General features: G+C 37.4%; 1 protein-coding gene across 1 annotated transcript in view; it reads right to left on the bottom strand.

The window, feature by feature from the left end:
• The window catches only part of dlgap1a (discs, large (Drosophila) homolog-associated protein 1a), a 47,739-nt gene that overhangs the window by 2,689 nt on the left and 29,410 nt on the right, over positions 1–15,640 (bottom strand). The window contains exons 5-7 of the mRNA XM_067362550.1: positions 5,678–6,081; positions 5,455–5,534; positions 503–921 (exon numbers count right to left, since the gene is read on the bottom strand). Coding sequence (XP_067218651.1) covers positions 503–921; positions 5,455–5,534; positions 5,678–6,081 — 903 coding nt within the window. The remainder of the gene's footprint in view (positions 1–502; positions 922–5,454; positions 5,535–5,677; positions 6,082–15,640) is intronic.

Genomic DNA, 15,640 nt, shown 5'->3' with positions numbered 1-15,640 from the left:
CTACAGCACTAGAAATTAGGAATTCTGCTCATTCTGAGACTTAACAGGCTTGAAAAAAAGAGCTCTATTATGATTAATATAATTAAGAGAGAGTAAAGTGTCTGGTGTGATGCCAGCATTTCTTAAAGCAATGCCTGAGATTTCAGGCAAACAGTGTGAGGACCAGGATGTCCAGCAGGAAGCAGATGACTTCAAGCAGACAGGGTGATCTCAATAAACAGTTGTTGCACTTTTGCATGTGGTTTCAGCAAAAAAAAAAAAACAATAATAATAATAAAAGTAAATAAATAAATGGTTTATTTTAAGGTGACGTAGTTACATTGTACTTAGTAATTAACTACATGTACTTGCATTGTCAATATTATTAGTGAAAACAATGTACAGAGCACACAAAAGTAACCAGAATAATGTTATATTTGACTTTCTTTAAAGATGGATGACCTATTAGAAGATGTTTATATGAGACTCTATTATGGCATTATGGGTAAAATCAGTCACTCACTGTCATCAGGTAGCTTGTTTTCCTTCTCATCGTGCTCCATCTGCCTGCACCAGCCCTCCATGCGCTCCGTCTCTGCTTGCAGCAGCTTGAGGAACCAGCGGCCGTCACGCTGACACACAGAGCGGCCCACGACTTCCAGGGGATCTTCTGTTACGCTATCAATCCAGGGGTCAGGTGGAGGCAGGATGGATGGATCAAACCCAACGTCCTCATAGTCATCTGAGGTGCAGGCATGGTAGTGATTCCCTGAGCCCTGGATGCTGACGGTGGAGGTGGCGGCATCACGCGAGTACTGCCGTGACAAGCAGCCTGAAGAGGGGAAATCTGTGACAGGAGAGTCAGCTGGTGTGTAGTCCGGAGTGTCCAGATCAGCTTGTACTGCTGCCGTCACGCTGTTAGAGCGAGTGAACCGCCGATGACTGAGGCACAGAGGAAAGAAAGAAAGAAAGAAAGAAAGAAAGAAAGAAAGAAAGAAAGAAAGAGAAAGAAAGAAAGAGAAAGAAAGAAAGAAAATCAATTTATCCCAGTACATACAGTAATACGCACTTTTATAATAAAAATGGATTTAATTTCTGAATTAAAATTCATTTTGATAATTGTTTAGGAAGCATAAAAATGTTGAAGTTGTCAATTGAAAATCTTGAAAATAAAACCTTACTAAGTAATTTGGCATCATCCTTTATTAGTAATTTTATTAACACTAATGTTACTTAGAAAAAATATTTTAAGAAAAAATACACTGTTTATTAAGATTTGAAGAACAATGTCATTTGGTGCAACCAATATGCAGAAAAAACAGGAAATCATGTGAAATGACCCCTGTAGTCAACATGTCTCTTGGGTTGTAAAATGTGTACAAAAAAAAATAATTATATACATATACACACACAAACCCGATTTCAACAAAAATTGGGACACTGTACAAATTATGAATAAAAAAGGAATGCAATAATTTACAAATCTCATAAACTTATATTTTATTCACAATAGAATATAAATAACATATCAAATGTTGAAAGTGAGACATTTTGAAATGTCATGCCAAATATTGGATTCATGAGAGCTACACATTCCAAAAAAGTTGGGAAAGGTAGCAATAAGAAGCCGAAAAGTTAAATGTACATATAAGGAACAGCTAGAGGAACAATTTGCAACTTATTAGGTCAATTGGCAACATGATTGGATATAAAAAGAGCCTCTCAAAGTGGCAGTGTCTCTCAGAAGTCAAGATGGGCAGAGGATCACCAATTCCCCCAATGCTGCAGTGAAAAATAGTTGAGCAATATCAGAAAGGAGTTTCTCACAGAAAAATTGCAAAGAGTTTGAAGTTATCAACAGTGCATAATATCATCCAAAGATTCAGAGAATCTGGAATAATCTCTGTGCCTAAGGGTCAAGGCCAGAAAACCATACTGGATGCCCATGATCTTCGGGCCCTAAGACGGCACTGCATCACATACAGGAATGCTACTGTAATGGAAATCACAACATGGGTTCTGGAATACTTCCAGAAAACATTGTCGCCATGTCATCCGGACTAAAGAGGACAAGGACAACCCAAGTTGTTATCAGCACTCAGTTCAGAAGCCTGCATCTCTGATGGTATGGGGTTGCATGAGTGCGTGTGGCATGGGCAGCTTACACATCTGGAAAGGCACCATCAATGCTGAAAGGTATATCCAAGTTCTAGAACAACATATGCTTCCATCCAGATGTCGTCTCTTTAAGGGAAGACCTTGCATTTTCCAACATGACAATGCCAGACCAATCAACTTATTTTCCCCCTAAAATGATACACTGGTAACACTTTACAATACGGTTCATTAGTTAACATTAGTTAACTACATTAGTTAACATGAACTAATAATGAACTGCACTTATACAGCATTTATTAATCTTTGTTAATGTTAATTTCAACATTTACTAATACATTATTAAAAGCTTGTTAACATTAGTTAATGCACTGTGAACTAACATGAACAACTGTATTCTCATTAACTAACACTAACGAAGATTAGTAAATACAGTAACAAATGTATTGCTCATTGTTAGTTCATGTTAGTTAATCCATTAACTAATGTTTAACAAATGAACCGTATTGTAAAGTGCTACCGATACGGTCACAAATCCTGTCAGTTCCCCGGACTACATTTCCCATCATCCAATCACATGCACTCACTCCACCAATCACCTGTTGCCACATACAGCCATGCACACTCCACACTAATCACCACACCCAGCTGATGCGCATTACCTGGACTATAAAGGACTCATACACACACCACCTCACCGCGAAGTCTTGATTCCTAGTGACAATTCTGAGCGTTCCTTCTATCCTGTCTGCTTGTGTTTGATCTTGCCTGTTCCTGTTTCTTGACCCGTTGCTGCCTGTCCTGACCCTTGCCTGTTATACTGTTCTGTGAATGATATCCGCCTGTCCTGACCATTGCCTGCACCCTGATTACGATCCTGCCTGTCCCTTGCTGTTCTCGTCTGCTCCTGATTGACCCTGCCTGTACGACATTCTTAATAAAGCTTGCATTTGGATCTTACCATGACTCCCGCTTTGTTACAGATACATTTTCTCAGTTTAAACTCTTGATATCTCATCTATGTTGTATTCTGAATAAAATATTGAATTTTGAAACTTCCACATCATTGCGTTCTCTTTTTATTCACAATTTGTACAGTGTCCCAACTTTTTTTGTAATCGGGTTTGTATATAAAAATATGAGATGATCAAAATAATGATTAATGGCGATTTTTTTTTTTTTTTTTTTTTTTTAATGTTTTTCTTTATCGTGGCCTTGCATGTCATTGACTCATCAGCAGTAGTCAAAGGCTCTGTCTCAAAACATGAACTGCCTACTGCCTACATGAGCTATTGTCTATGTAGACACCATTTGTACTGGTAAGAGATGATCTTTGCAGGCACAAACATCATTAACAGCTATTTATTTGGCAGACAAATAGCACCACTCAAGTGATTTGCAAAAGACACTGATTTAAAGCACACAGCTAGTGATAATTTAATAAAAAGATGTAGCAAACATCAAAATTGGATAAAATAATGCATCTTTTAAAGCTGGTTTTCCTGTCAACACTTTTCAGTAATGACATAATAAACAATTACACTTTCCTTTAGCTTTGTTCAACCATATTTAATGAAAATGTTTTGCTGAGCTCATCACAATGAATTGTGGGACTGCCTTATTAAAAGAAACATGTAGTGGTACTTCAAATTTAGGCAAAAATTAGGTCTTTTAGGATGCTGCATAATCTGTTGTCTACAATTTATGACATCAGGAGCACATCTATGGTGCCTAAAAATACTGTCTAGCTAGGCAGTTTTGAGAAGAGCCAAGGTGTGCCAGCTTTAGCGCACTGGGATAATCCTGTCCCTGCTCAATACGTTTAATAAAGTGAAAGTGTCTCCCTAATACAGAGTTTCTTAATCCTTCATTTTAATGCACTCTCTCACCATATGTAGTGTGCAGTTTAACAGCTGAAGGGGATGAACAATACTTTTCAGAATATTTACTTCAAACCAAAGCACTAATCTATAGATCGATACAATTTGATAAAATACACATGGATCAGACATATTTTAGAACCAGTAAATTATCTTAGAGGAAACAGAGTAATAGAGAGTTAGAGAAAAGCATTACCCATTACTACAATGATATAGCCCAACATTAAAGACTGAAGTGATTTGGAAATATTTGATTATTTGATCATTTAAAAAAATCCATATTGATTTGAATATTGGAGGCATCATCAATGTTTATGATGGTTTCTGTCCAGAGTCACTGGATGCTAATCAAACATAAACAGCACTGAGCAGATTGGAACAGATTAAGAATATAGATTTACTATAGGTCAAACGTTCGGGGTCAGCAAGATTTATTTTGAGAGAGAAATTAGTACTTTTATTTAGCAAGGGTGCATAAAAATAATCAATTTAGTGCTTAAAACCCCCTTTAGCTGTTATACATTCACTGTAAACCACGGCTTAACGTGGCTTATTGCGTTTATAAAACGATAATTCCATATATACAAATATTAAAGCAAACTTATGTTGCCTATATATCAATGCAACTTTCATGAAGTAAAATCACTAAATGCCTTCCTTCCGCTGGAAAAAATAGTCCCTGACTGTGAACAGCAACAGAATGTGTCATCTCATGGAGATCAGCTAAAAACAAACTAGGAAAAGTCAGATGGTGGCAAGGTTTGAGTGAGTCAGTCAGTAGCGAAGCCTTTTATTTTTAAATTGACCAATCAGAATCACGGACTGAAACTAACTGTTTATAAAGCTTTATTGAGCACCAAATCAGCATATTAGAATGATTTCTGAGGGATCATGTGACACTGAAGAGTAATGATGCTGAAAATTCAGCTTTGCAATCACAGGAATAAATTACATTTAAAAAATATTGAAATAGAAAACTTGTAAAACTGTTTCACAACAATGCTGTTTTTACTGTATTATTGATCAAATAAATGCAGCCTTGGCAAGCAGAAGAGACTTCTTTCAAAAACATAAAAAAATCTTTCGAAATCTGTCAATGCGAGTCGAACATCATTGAAAAAGTGATGGTGGCGAATGACGTCAACTCAGATGGAGACCAAACCGTGATCACATGACTCTCTTCGCTCCTCATTTTCTCCGCCTTTAGAGACCAATGTTTTGCTGGCATTTAAAGATGGTGTGGACAGCAAAAGTTGTATTATCATTTCGTCTGTGTCCGTTTGAATTCCTTTTAAGCCTAAGCTTTTCCGGGTCAGTATGTCTACCTTGGGTTGTTTCGTCAAGTCTATAGTGTAAATGCAGAATTGGATACGCATCACTTTTAAAAGTGATGTAATCTGGTCATCAAAAAAATCAGGTATCATCAACAAATCGGAATTGGACATCAAAACCTGCAGTGTAAATGCGGCTATAGACTCACCCATGCTCTTCTTCAACCTGAATCCCCACTGATTGGAACTTGGACGGGTCCTCTAGTTCCTGGTCCTCAGGTCCATCCACCTGTTTAAATTCATTACATAGTAAATCAGCCACCTCCACACTCATTTGACGACTCATCTACTAAATGCTTTTCTAATAGCCAACAGGAATGATGAAACTATGAAAGCAATGATTAAAAATATGCTGAATATTTTCTCACTCACCTGGATGCCAATAGAAAGGCACCTGCTCTTCCTGAGCACATCCCTGCGGACGTCTTCCAGGGCTGGTATGGGTATGGGAACAGGAACAGGCATGGGCAGCGGAGAGGACGGGGTAGTGCTGATGGTGACGGTGCTGTTGCTAACGTGCTGACTGACAGGGCCGTGGATCTGAGCGTTGGCCGCCTCGATGGCAGCCGTCAGCGCTTTCATGCTGTCAATGCTCTCTGTGGAATTGCTCAGGCCGGAGTGGAGGATGGGCTCACCCCGCGTTCCGGGGCCATCCATGTAAGCGTCCTGCGCAGACTCAGTGCTGCTCTGGGCCGTGATGGAGATGAAGGGCTTGGTGGAGGTGCGGGGAGGTACAGGTGGAGGAGTCTTCTTGTAGGTGGTGATACATGACGATACTGTAGACAGAAAAGCACACATTCATTTCGCAAATTGAAATACAGAGGAAATACAGACTTAGAAAAAATGATTTAAATGGTTGAGGATGGAAACAGCTAAGGAACTCTGAAGGGAAAAAATAGGGTTTTATATTAATAGTCAGGATACAAATTCACCATGGCTGGTGTACGTATTGTTGTTTGGTTTTTGCACACAAAAATTATTCTCGTCGCTTCATAACATTAAGGTTAAACCACTGTAGTCACATGGACTATTTTATATCTTAACTACCTTTCTGGACCTTGAAAGTGCACTGTAAAAAAAAATCCCAGTAAAATGTACGGTAAAAAACCGGCAGCTGTGGTTGCCAGAATTTTACCCTAAAAAATACAGTAGCAACGTAAAAAAAAAATCGGTTAAATTTACGGTAAAATAACGTATTTCATTAACTGATATAATGTTAATTTACCAACCTAATGAAGTACCAATATCTGTTTTGTACCTTTATAATACACTGACAGTCACCAAACCCAGTGGTGATAAGAGTCACATGTTGAATCAAAGTTCATCACAAGCAGATTTTCCACAAGCTGAGGAGGACAATACTAATATAGAGAAGGTGCACACAGTGTCATTCACACACACACTAAACACCATCATGGTAACATGCATGAAATTTTAAAAATGCAATAAACATTAATTTAACAACATTAGATGTAACATAAAACCCTAATGTACATAACTGATTAGAAAAAAATGAGAAAAACTAAGAAGAAACAGTTATTTCAACAAAAATATATCAAATGTGAAGTGTCACGCAGGGAATTGTAGGAATGATAATTTACGTTTTTTCACTGTAAATTTTACAATGAATTGTTATTTTTCACTTCCAAAAACTGTGAATTTAACAGTATTTTACCGTAAAATTACATTAAATGTACCGTTAGATCTATTACAGTTATTCACCGTATATAGTACGGAAACTTTCTGTAAACCAGTTGACAGTTTTTCACCGCAGTATTTTTACAGTCTTTTACTGTTAAAATCATGGTCATTTCACTTTGCAGTCAGTCGGAGGTCAGAAAGCTCCCGGATTTCATAAAAAAATATGAAATGAATGAAGGTCTTAGGGGTTTGCAACAACATGAGGGTGAGTAATGACAGAATTTAAATTTTTGGGTGAACTCTAACTTAAACACCTCTGATTGGCCATTGCGTTGAAGAGATAAACAACTATGTCTGTGATTGGCAACATTGCTCACCACTGCAAAAACATGTTGTAAATGGATGCATTTGACGTTCTCCAGGGCGCAATCCAAACATTCAATGGATTATCTGCCAAATCTGTTTCATCAGTATTACAGTATCAACTGAGGGTGCTCTTGCTTACGTTTGAGGGTGCTTAGCACCCCCGTAGACCTGGGCCTGATTCAAAATAGCTACAGCAAGATAATCTTATATCTAAACCAGAGAATCCTGACTGCTGATGTAACGAAACCAAATCTTCTGAATGTAAAATCAGTGTCGTGGACCTCTGTTTAAATATCTTATATATTGTGAATGCATATCTTGCAGTAACTTGCCATTTCTTGAATGAAAAACTCAGTGCCGCCCACTGTTATGCTGGTTTTTGTGTTTTCAGCAACACACACAGCTAAGCACATTAGAGAGGCCAGGAATGTTTTGCTGGAGTCATGGGGAATAGGAGATAAGACTCAGAACAGACCACGCTTCCAACATGACTCTGTGAGCTAATCTTTTGCCTTTGCCACAACTTTAAATCTGGCAGTAAAATGTCCTTTCACAAACCATGGATTTGCATAAGATTTGTCTCGTAAACCATTTCAGGTCAAGCTCAGCTGCCACATAGATATGGTCTGCGATCCAGCAACAGATGGGACCCAAGATGGAACAGCAAATTCTGGATGTTTTCAATATATAGCAGTGTAAGCTAATTGATCTTCACTGAGCTCTGGGATAGACCCCTACCATGTGCTGGTTACTGGTAAACCTGCAATGTTCTGACTTACAGTCTTACAGATATATAGATAAATATAGAGATAAAAACAAATAGAGTGATGATGACTTGACAGTAACAGCATAAAACAATTATAAATAGAATTATAGATAATAGATAAATATATTCCTAAAATAATAATATATTAAATATAATTTAAAATAATACATTTATATATTATTAGTTCATTATTAACATATTGGTGTAAAATATGCACGATTATGATTTTTTCACAGTATTATATGACCAGCAGGGGCCATTGTGGTAAATACTCACTGCATTCATTTTAATTTTATTTTTAATCCTTAAAAAGCTTCTGATAGAGAGCATGATTAAATATTCACTTATTAACATACTTATGGAAGAATCCTATTATATCAGTGGGCCATCTGTTGACACTGAAAGTGTTATCTTGAAGTGCTACTGCTTGACACAGTGCTGGTGGAGCACTGACTCATTTCCTCCAGCACTTCACTTCAAAGAGTGAAACACCCCTCACAACCCGGGTAAACATGAAATCCCTAAACGATGGCCGCATAAAGCCGCAGTTAGAGGTGTGTGTTGCGAGATAAACAGTGAGAGAGTCAGTGTGAGCAAGGCATATATTTTCTTTATTTTGTCTTCTTCAAAACAACCACAAGGGGGCAGGCTAAAGCGAGACAGAGACCAGCTGTTAATGTCCCGTCTGATTTCACTTCCTCTTTCTCCTACTCTTTGGTTTTTCTCTCTCTCCATATATTCAGTGACTTCTCTTTTTCAAAAAGCATAGCGCTTATTTGTCATATTTTGCCACTGTATGTATTAAATCATGTAAATTAAATTTGAGCACCTCTGACTTAATCATGAGAGAAACAAATGTATCAACATCACGATGACACTTTATCTCAATATTAAATATTTTTCAAGCTATTAAATGGCCTGAAATGGGGTCTTAGATATGTGAGATATAAGGGTTAAAAAACAGTCAAGATATAATATAAAAGCATCATTATCTTTTGTAAAAGTTATTCATGTTTATGATACCAGTCACAAAGTCATAATTATGGGATAAAAAGAATTGCTATTAATGTCATAATGACTTAATCTGATATCAACCATGTCAATTTAGATTTGCCATTTTATGTCACATTATGCCATATTGACTTAGTACATCAGTTTCAACTTTGTCATAATTATGACTTTTTATCTTAAAATGATGACTTCATATCACTAATATGAAGTCATCCTAATTATTTATTTACTAAAGATTATTAGATTTATCAAAGCATGATTTTTTTTCCATATATATATATCATATCAAGTTTGTTAACAACATGAATGAATTTATTACTTCAATGATCTCACTGTTTCTGCCTTAAATCAATACATTATTAGCTAACTGAGTGATTTGTATATGTACATTTCTGAAATACATTACTTGGACACAGTCACCTCTATACTGTAATGTAGACACATGCATTTTCTGGAAAACTGCTTTAAAAACGATATATATTGCGAAAAGCACTATACAAATAAATGTGAACTGAAAACGGGCTTTCATAATTTCCCCTCTTGAATTACCTTTTAAATCTAAAGATAAAATGGTGTTGTTCACAGAAAGTCTTATCACATTTTCTCTGCCAAGGTGCCCATTGTTTGCTTCTTTGACAACCAGTCACACAGAGAAAGTCAAGGCATGTGTTTGAATAACAGAATCCATCTCCCCAAACAACAGAGTATCAAAGAGTGCAAGTACACACAATTGCTTCAACCGACTTAATCTCGGTCTCTCACGCCTTCATTTTCTCACACACATCCATCCACGTAGAGGTTCACACACGACCGCAGCCAAAAACAAATGTTTCGTATAATCTCAGAAAAACTAGCTAGTAAGTTCAGGACAAACTTCTGCTCTTGAGCTGCAGTGTGTGTTGCTGAGATAACAGCCTGCAGATCAGATGCTGCTCCAGCTCTAGAGATTTCTGTCATAGAGGCATCCTCTCCTCTAATTTCACCCCCTCCCTCTCTAATCAACTCTCTTTTCATGGTCCACCTGGGTTTGTAGTGATAAAGGGGATCAGTAAAGCTGCGTTGTTGTACAGCGTGATTGTTTTTGTATAATTACAAGTGAGACTGCTGCTGATTGTGTCATTATCTTTGGCGTTTGTTGTTATACCAAAACAGATGTTCACAGGAGTGTTTGACAATTACTTTCAAACGCGTCCTAATAGATGACACTACAATAACTGGGAAAGACAGATTGTTAATATACTGTAAGAATGGTCATAGGTTACTCACATAAGGTAATTAGTGGACAGAATAGCATTTAGCATGAAACTGGCCGGAGGTTACAGTAGCAGCCTGGATAATAACACCTATAATACCTGCAGAAAGCATCTAAAAGGAAGAAAAAGGACCCCTCAGAAGTATGCAAACTGCTCAATGCTATCTTTGCTCATAAGCACACATTATCTTGAGCCAATCACTTGAGTTATAAATATCATGTGACTCTGAAGCCACAAGAACATGACATCATAACAACTTAGCCCCAAGCCTCTCGCTAGTGACTATCTTGCTAGTGTTTGAGATGTCATGTAAAAAGCAAAGGCTGGGGAGAAATGTCTAAACATCTCACTGGCTAAACATCTTCATCTACAGTATAAACAGATCTTATGAAACATACACTATGGTTCAAAGGTTTAGTGTTGTTAGATTTTTTTTTTTTTAAAGTCTCGTGCTCATCAAGGATGCATTCATATTTAATATTTTTGTAGAACGGATTCTTTGATGAATAGAACTTTCAAAAGAACAGCATTTATTTGAAATAGAAATCTTTTGTTTAAATTATGTTACAAATGTATATACTGTACTTTTGATCAAATTAATGCATCCTATATGAAACTTTTGGTAGTGTATATAATATTATGAAATATTTGTACTTATATGTTGCTGGCAAAATACAGAGGCACTTTGAAAAGTTATCAATAAAGAATGCTTTTCAGTAGCATAATGGTGTAGTCATGCAGTTTTCCAGCAGGGGCTAATGGGCCAATGCTAATCAGCCAAATCTTTGCCCCTTGATTCTAACATATCACTTTGTATTTTCAGACAGTGTCATTTTCAGGTATGAATTATTGTCCATATCACTGCAGTATCACATAGACAGCAACTTCATGAAGAAACCTCTTATTTTTCCCTGGTAGAAATGAACCAACCACACGCATTCTTAGTCATAATGCCAAGTCCAAGTCAAGTCTCAAGTCTTTGAGGTCCAAGTCCAAATCAAGACTCAAGTGTTTGCGGTCCAAGTCAAGTCTCAAGTCTTTGAGGTCCAAGTCAAGTCTCAAGTCTTTGAGGTCCAAGTCAAGTCTCAAGTCTTTGAGGGTCAAGTCTCAAGTCTTTGAGGTCCAAGTCAAGTCTCAAGTCTTTGAGGGTCAAGTCTCAAGTCTTTGTGGTCCAAGTCAAGTCTCAAGTCTTTGTGGTCCAAGTCAAGTCTCAAGTCTTTAAGGTCCAAGTCAAGTCTCAAGTCTTTGAGGGTCAAGTCTCAAGTCTTTGAGGTCCAAGTCAAGTCTCAAGTCTTTGAGGGTCAAGTCTCAAGTCTTTGAGTGTCAAGTCTCAAGTCTTTGAGGGTCAAGTCTCAAGTCTTTGAGGGTCAAGTCTCAAGTCTTTGAGGGTCAAGTCTCAAGTCTTTGAGGGTCAAGTCTCAAGTCTTTGCGGTCCAAGTCAAGTCTCAAGTCTTTGAGGTCCAAGTCAAGTCTCAAGTCTTTGAGGGTCAAGTCTCAAGTCTTTGAGGTCCAAGTCAAGTCTCAAGTCTTTGAGGTCCAAGTCAAGACTCAAGTCTTTGAGGTCCAAGTCAAGTCTCAAGTCTTTGAGGTCCAAGTCAAGTCTCAAGTCTTTGAGGTCCAAGTCAAGTCAAGACACAGGTCTTTGAGCTATAACTATATAACTATATAGTAACATTATACCATTTGGAATGTTTTATATAACATTATATAAGAGCACTTTTCCAATGCGTGCCTTCAGATGCATCATGCACGATATAATAACACTGGCTTGGTGTGTTTATTGCAGCACATATTGATAGGGAATTAATGAATAAAGCATGAATAAAGTCATTTTTTTTGTGACTTAAGTGCAACTCGAGTCCAAGTTGCAGACTCAAGTTTCCATCTCTGGTTATTAAATAAATTATTAATAAAAATAAGAAAAATAAATGTACAAAATTAAAAATTTTATACCCCAATTTCAGGGACATACAGTATTACTCAGATACCATTTCAACCTGAGCCATCAAGTGAGGAAGATGCAGGAAACCTGCTCCAACATCCTATATTTGCCTTACTAATTCCTCCATTTCTCATCTATACTAATGGAAAGTGTCAGCTAAATGACTAAAATGTAAATGTAAAGGGAAGAGATGGGCTGAGCTAGCACTCCTGCTGATGTGCAGTGTAAACACACCCACACATACAGGCACAGCTCAAGTCAGTGTGTCTCCTCTGGTCTGCCAGCCAGAATGCTTAAAGACTATAGAGAGCCCGTTAGGAAAACCTTCAAAATGTGAGATGCAATCAACTCTGGATTTAATGCAACTGTTCCAAAAGAAGAGGAACAGATGTTTCTGATAAAACTCTTTATGTGATGGTGTTGGAACACACAACTATCTGATACTTAACAGCGATAAAACCCTAATGAAAGCAACAGCTTATTACTAGTTACCATATTTTAACAGTTTTATTTAATTACTGCTGTTAGTTTGAGAAAATAAACACTTGCACAAAAACGTGTAATGCTTTTAGCTTCCCGAAAGAGTATATGACGACATATTTGCTTACTAAATATGAGAGATACATCATGTTAACAATTTGATAGCAGATTTCAGCCTCAGTGTGATTAAAGTTATCGTTACTCTCATTAAAATATCACACATAAGTTTCCTTTTATGTGCAGATGGTCATGTAGAGTAGTGCATATCACTGTGTGCGAAAGATGATACAATGTGCGTTTAAGCATTTAAACCTTGACCTCCTGTCACTGACAGCATTTGTATTGTGTCTGCCGCTCTCTGACCCTGAGCTCAGCGGACAAGGTGAATGATACGGTCGCAGAAAAATCAATTTGGGCCCGCCGACTCGTCTCTCCTACAATGACAGGACGCTCTCTGCACGTTCATGTTCTTGAACACCCTGACAGGGTTGTTTCACATGACAAACTGACAGAATTAACCCACCTCCATTTCCTCAGGCGAATGGTCTTTCAGCCATACAGAAACATCATAATGAATTATACTCTACATCCATAATCGCAAGTATTCGCATGCATATTGAGTGCCCTAATGTGGGATCTTTTTCAAGGACAGTGTCGTATATGCTTGGCTAATCAGCATAATCCTGACTGATTTTTAAGACCACAAAAAGAAGCAATCCGGCCTGGACAGGAATCTCTGGGTTTCATTCCGATATCTAAAGCTGCCAAAGTGTTTAATGTGGTCTAATTCTTCCCAGATGAGACCTGAGAGGAAAAAGAGAGAGCTCAAGAGGGAAAAGAGAGTGCTTGCTGTCGTTTTGCCCCATGAGAGGCAATTAACACAAGCCGTCTGGCTAAAAAAATACACAGGCGGCCATATGAGAAGAAAGGTCAAGTACCAGCCAAACTATGGGTCCCAGGGCAAAACTTTGTCCGACAACCACTCACACACTATTCTGGTGGCTTTTTTGCCTCGTGTTTAATATAGTGACATTAAAATGACATACAAAGAGTAACAGTGACATAGTTTTTATGTAATGACTGCAGCAACGGTCTCCAGCTGGACTCTATAGAGAAGATATTAGGTTTATGGGGATGATCTGCAGATTTTCACAGTCTGGGGGTAAAAGGTTGAACAAAATGCAATGAGTTGACTTCTACTACACAATACACTGCTGATAATCTTATGATGAACTCTGTGTGCAGATTAAAATAAATCTAAAAAAAAATATATACATACAATGGATAATGTAGATGTATGTTAGGCATGCTGATGTCACATCATATATAATTTCAGTCAAAGCTATTCCATGGCCTTAGAAGGCTTAGAAAAATTGAAATATAGTTTATATAGTATTCCTTTGAGGCATTTTATTGTCCTTTTTGCATATAATATAATCATAACAATGACTCCAGTACAAGTTACAAGTTACCAATTCCAATACCACTTGAGTAAAAGTCTTAGCGTATCTGATTGTAACAATACTTGAGTATTTTACTCATACTGAATCTAGCCCTCAACACCTAAAAGACATGCCAATGAAAAACAAGAAACAGCTGATTTGTGAGGAAAGCAATCATGTGTTTATTTTCTAAAATCGAAATATAAATGAACGCCTCAATATTACCGCAAAAAAAAAAAAAAAAATCTCAAGTCCTAAAAAAGGCATGAGTAAACCAATATCCTTAAAAAAAATATCAATATAATGGATAAATAAAATAATGTCAAGTCAAAATGGACATGCAGCCATGTTCTCATCTCATATATAAAACACCTGTGATTCAGCAACTACAAGCAAATGCACTCACATTGGCATAAAGTAAGGGCGAGTGAGTAAGTGCAAAGACTTTAGATAAAAAAAAGACTCATATTACTTATGAATGGGAGAAAGTGCAATGGACAATATGGTGGAAAAAGTCCTGCCTTTTAAATAAAAGAGCCAACTGCTGATTGATAAAGTCACTGCATCACTGCAGCTGCAGTTAGAAGCTCTGTATGCACGTGTGCATTGGCTGGTCCAGCTTTAAATATAAACTATTGGACGTAACAACCAACATTTATGTGACAGTTCATGTCAGATTTTAGTTCAGATTTTAGATGCCCGGAGGCCATTGAATAAACAGGCTTTCCTTAAAAAAAGACTTTGGTAAGGGCAAAAAAAGCAATGCTTCAATGCTCTGTAGATGGCGATATTGTTTCTTTTGAAGCAGAAATAAACTGCTGCAGAAAAAGTTGCTATGCAAAATGTAATGAGTGACTGCATTACTCATTACAAATGTATTGAAGTTAAGAGTACATACTTTTTCAACAATGTAGTCAAGTAGAAAGTAAAAGTTGCTATGATCCTCAGTCAAAGTACAAAGTAGCCAAAAAGATACTTAAGTAGAGTAACTAATTACTGTTACTCAAATACCTTTACCAGACACACTGTCCACTCCTGTGTCTGGCACACTGCCCTGGAAATGATCTTCACTGCGAATGTGTGTATGAATATGCAAAGGTATTTGTACTCTAAATCCTCACTCAATCACTTTGTCAGCAATAAAATAAAATATCTCCTAAGTAATGACAAAAGAACGAAGGAAAAGAATGGAGAATAATTTCCTCAACCAAGGCAGATAACAAGAAGCTGACAAAGCCATCCAAGCAGCGACTCTCCAGTCTGAAAATGTGGAATAATGTGGCAGCGCGTCGTCACAGCTTCCACTGATAAATGCTCGCTTCCCACTGCTGCACTTGTGAAAGTGTTTAAGAGTGTGTGTGTGTGTGTGTGTGTGTGTGTATATATGAGTCAGGCATCAACTAAGAGTGACTGTGACAGGCCTTCTTCTCCAGC

Source organism: Chanodichthys erythropterus, chromosome 16 (genome assembly GCF_024489055.1).
Source record: "Chanodichthys erythropterus isolate Z2021 chromosome 16, ASM2448905v1, whole genome shotgun sequence".
Lineage (NCBI taxonomy): Eukaryota > Metazoa > Chordata > Actinopteri > Cypriniformes > Xenocyprididae > Chanodichthys > Chanodichthys erythropterus.
The sequence above is the reverse complement of the archived record's forward strand: the minus strand, read 5'-3'. Positions and strand labels throughout refer to the sequence as shown.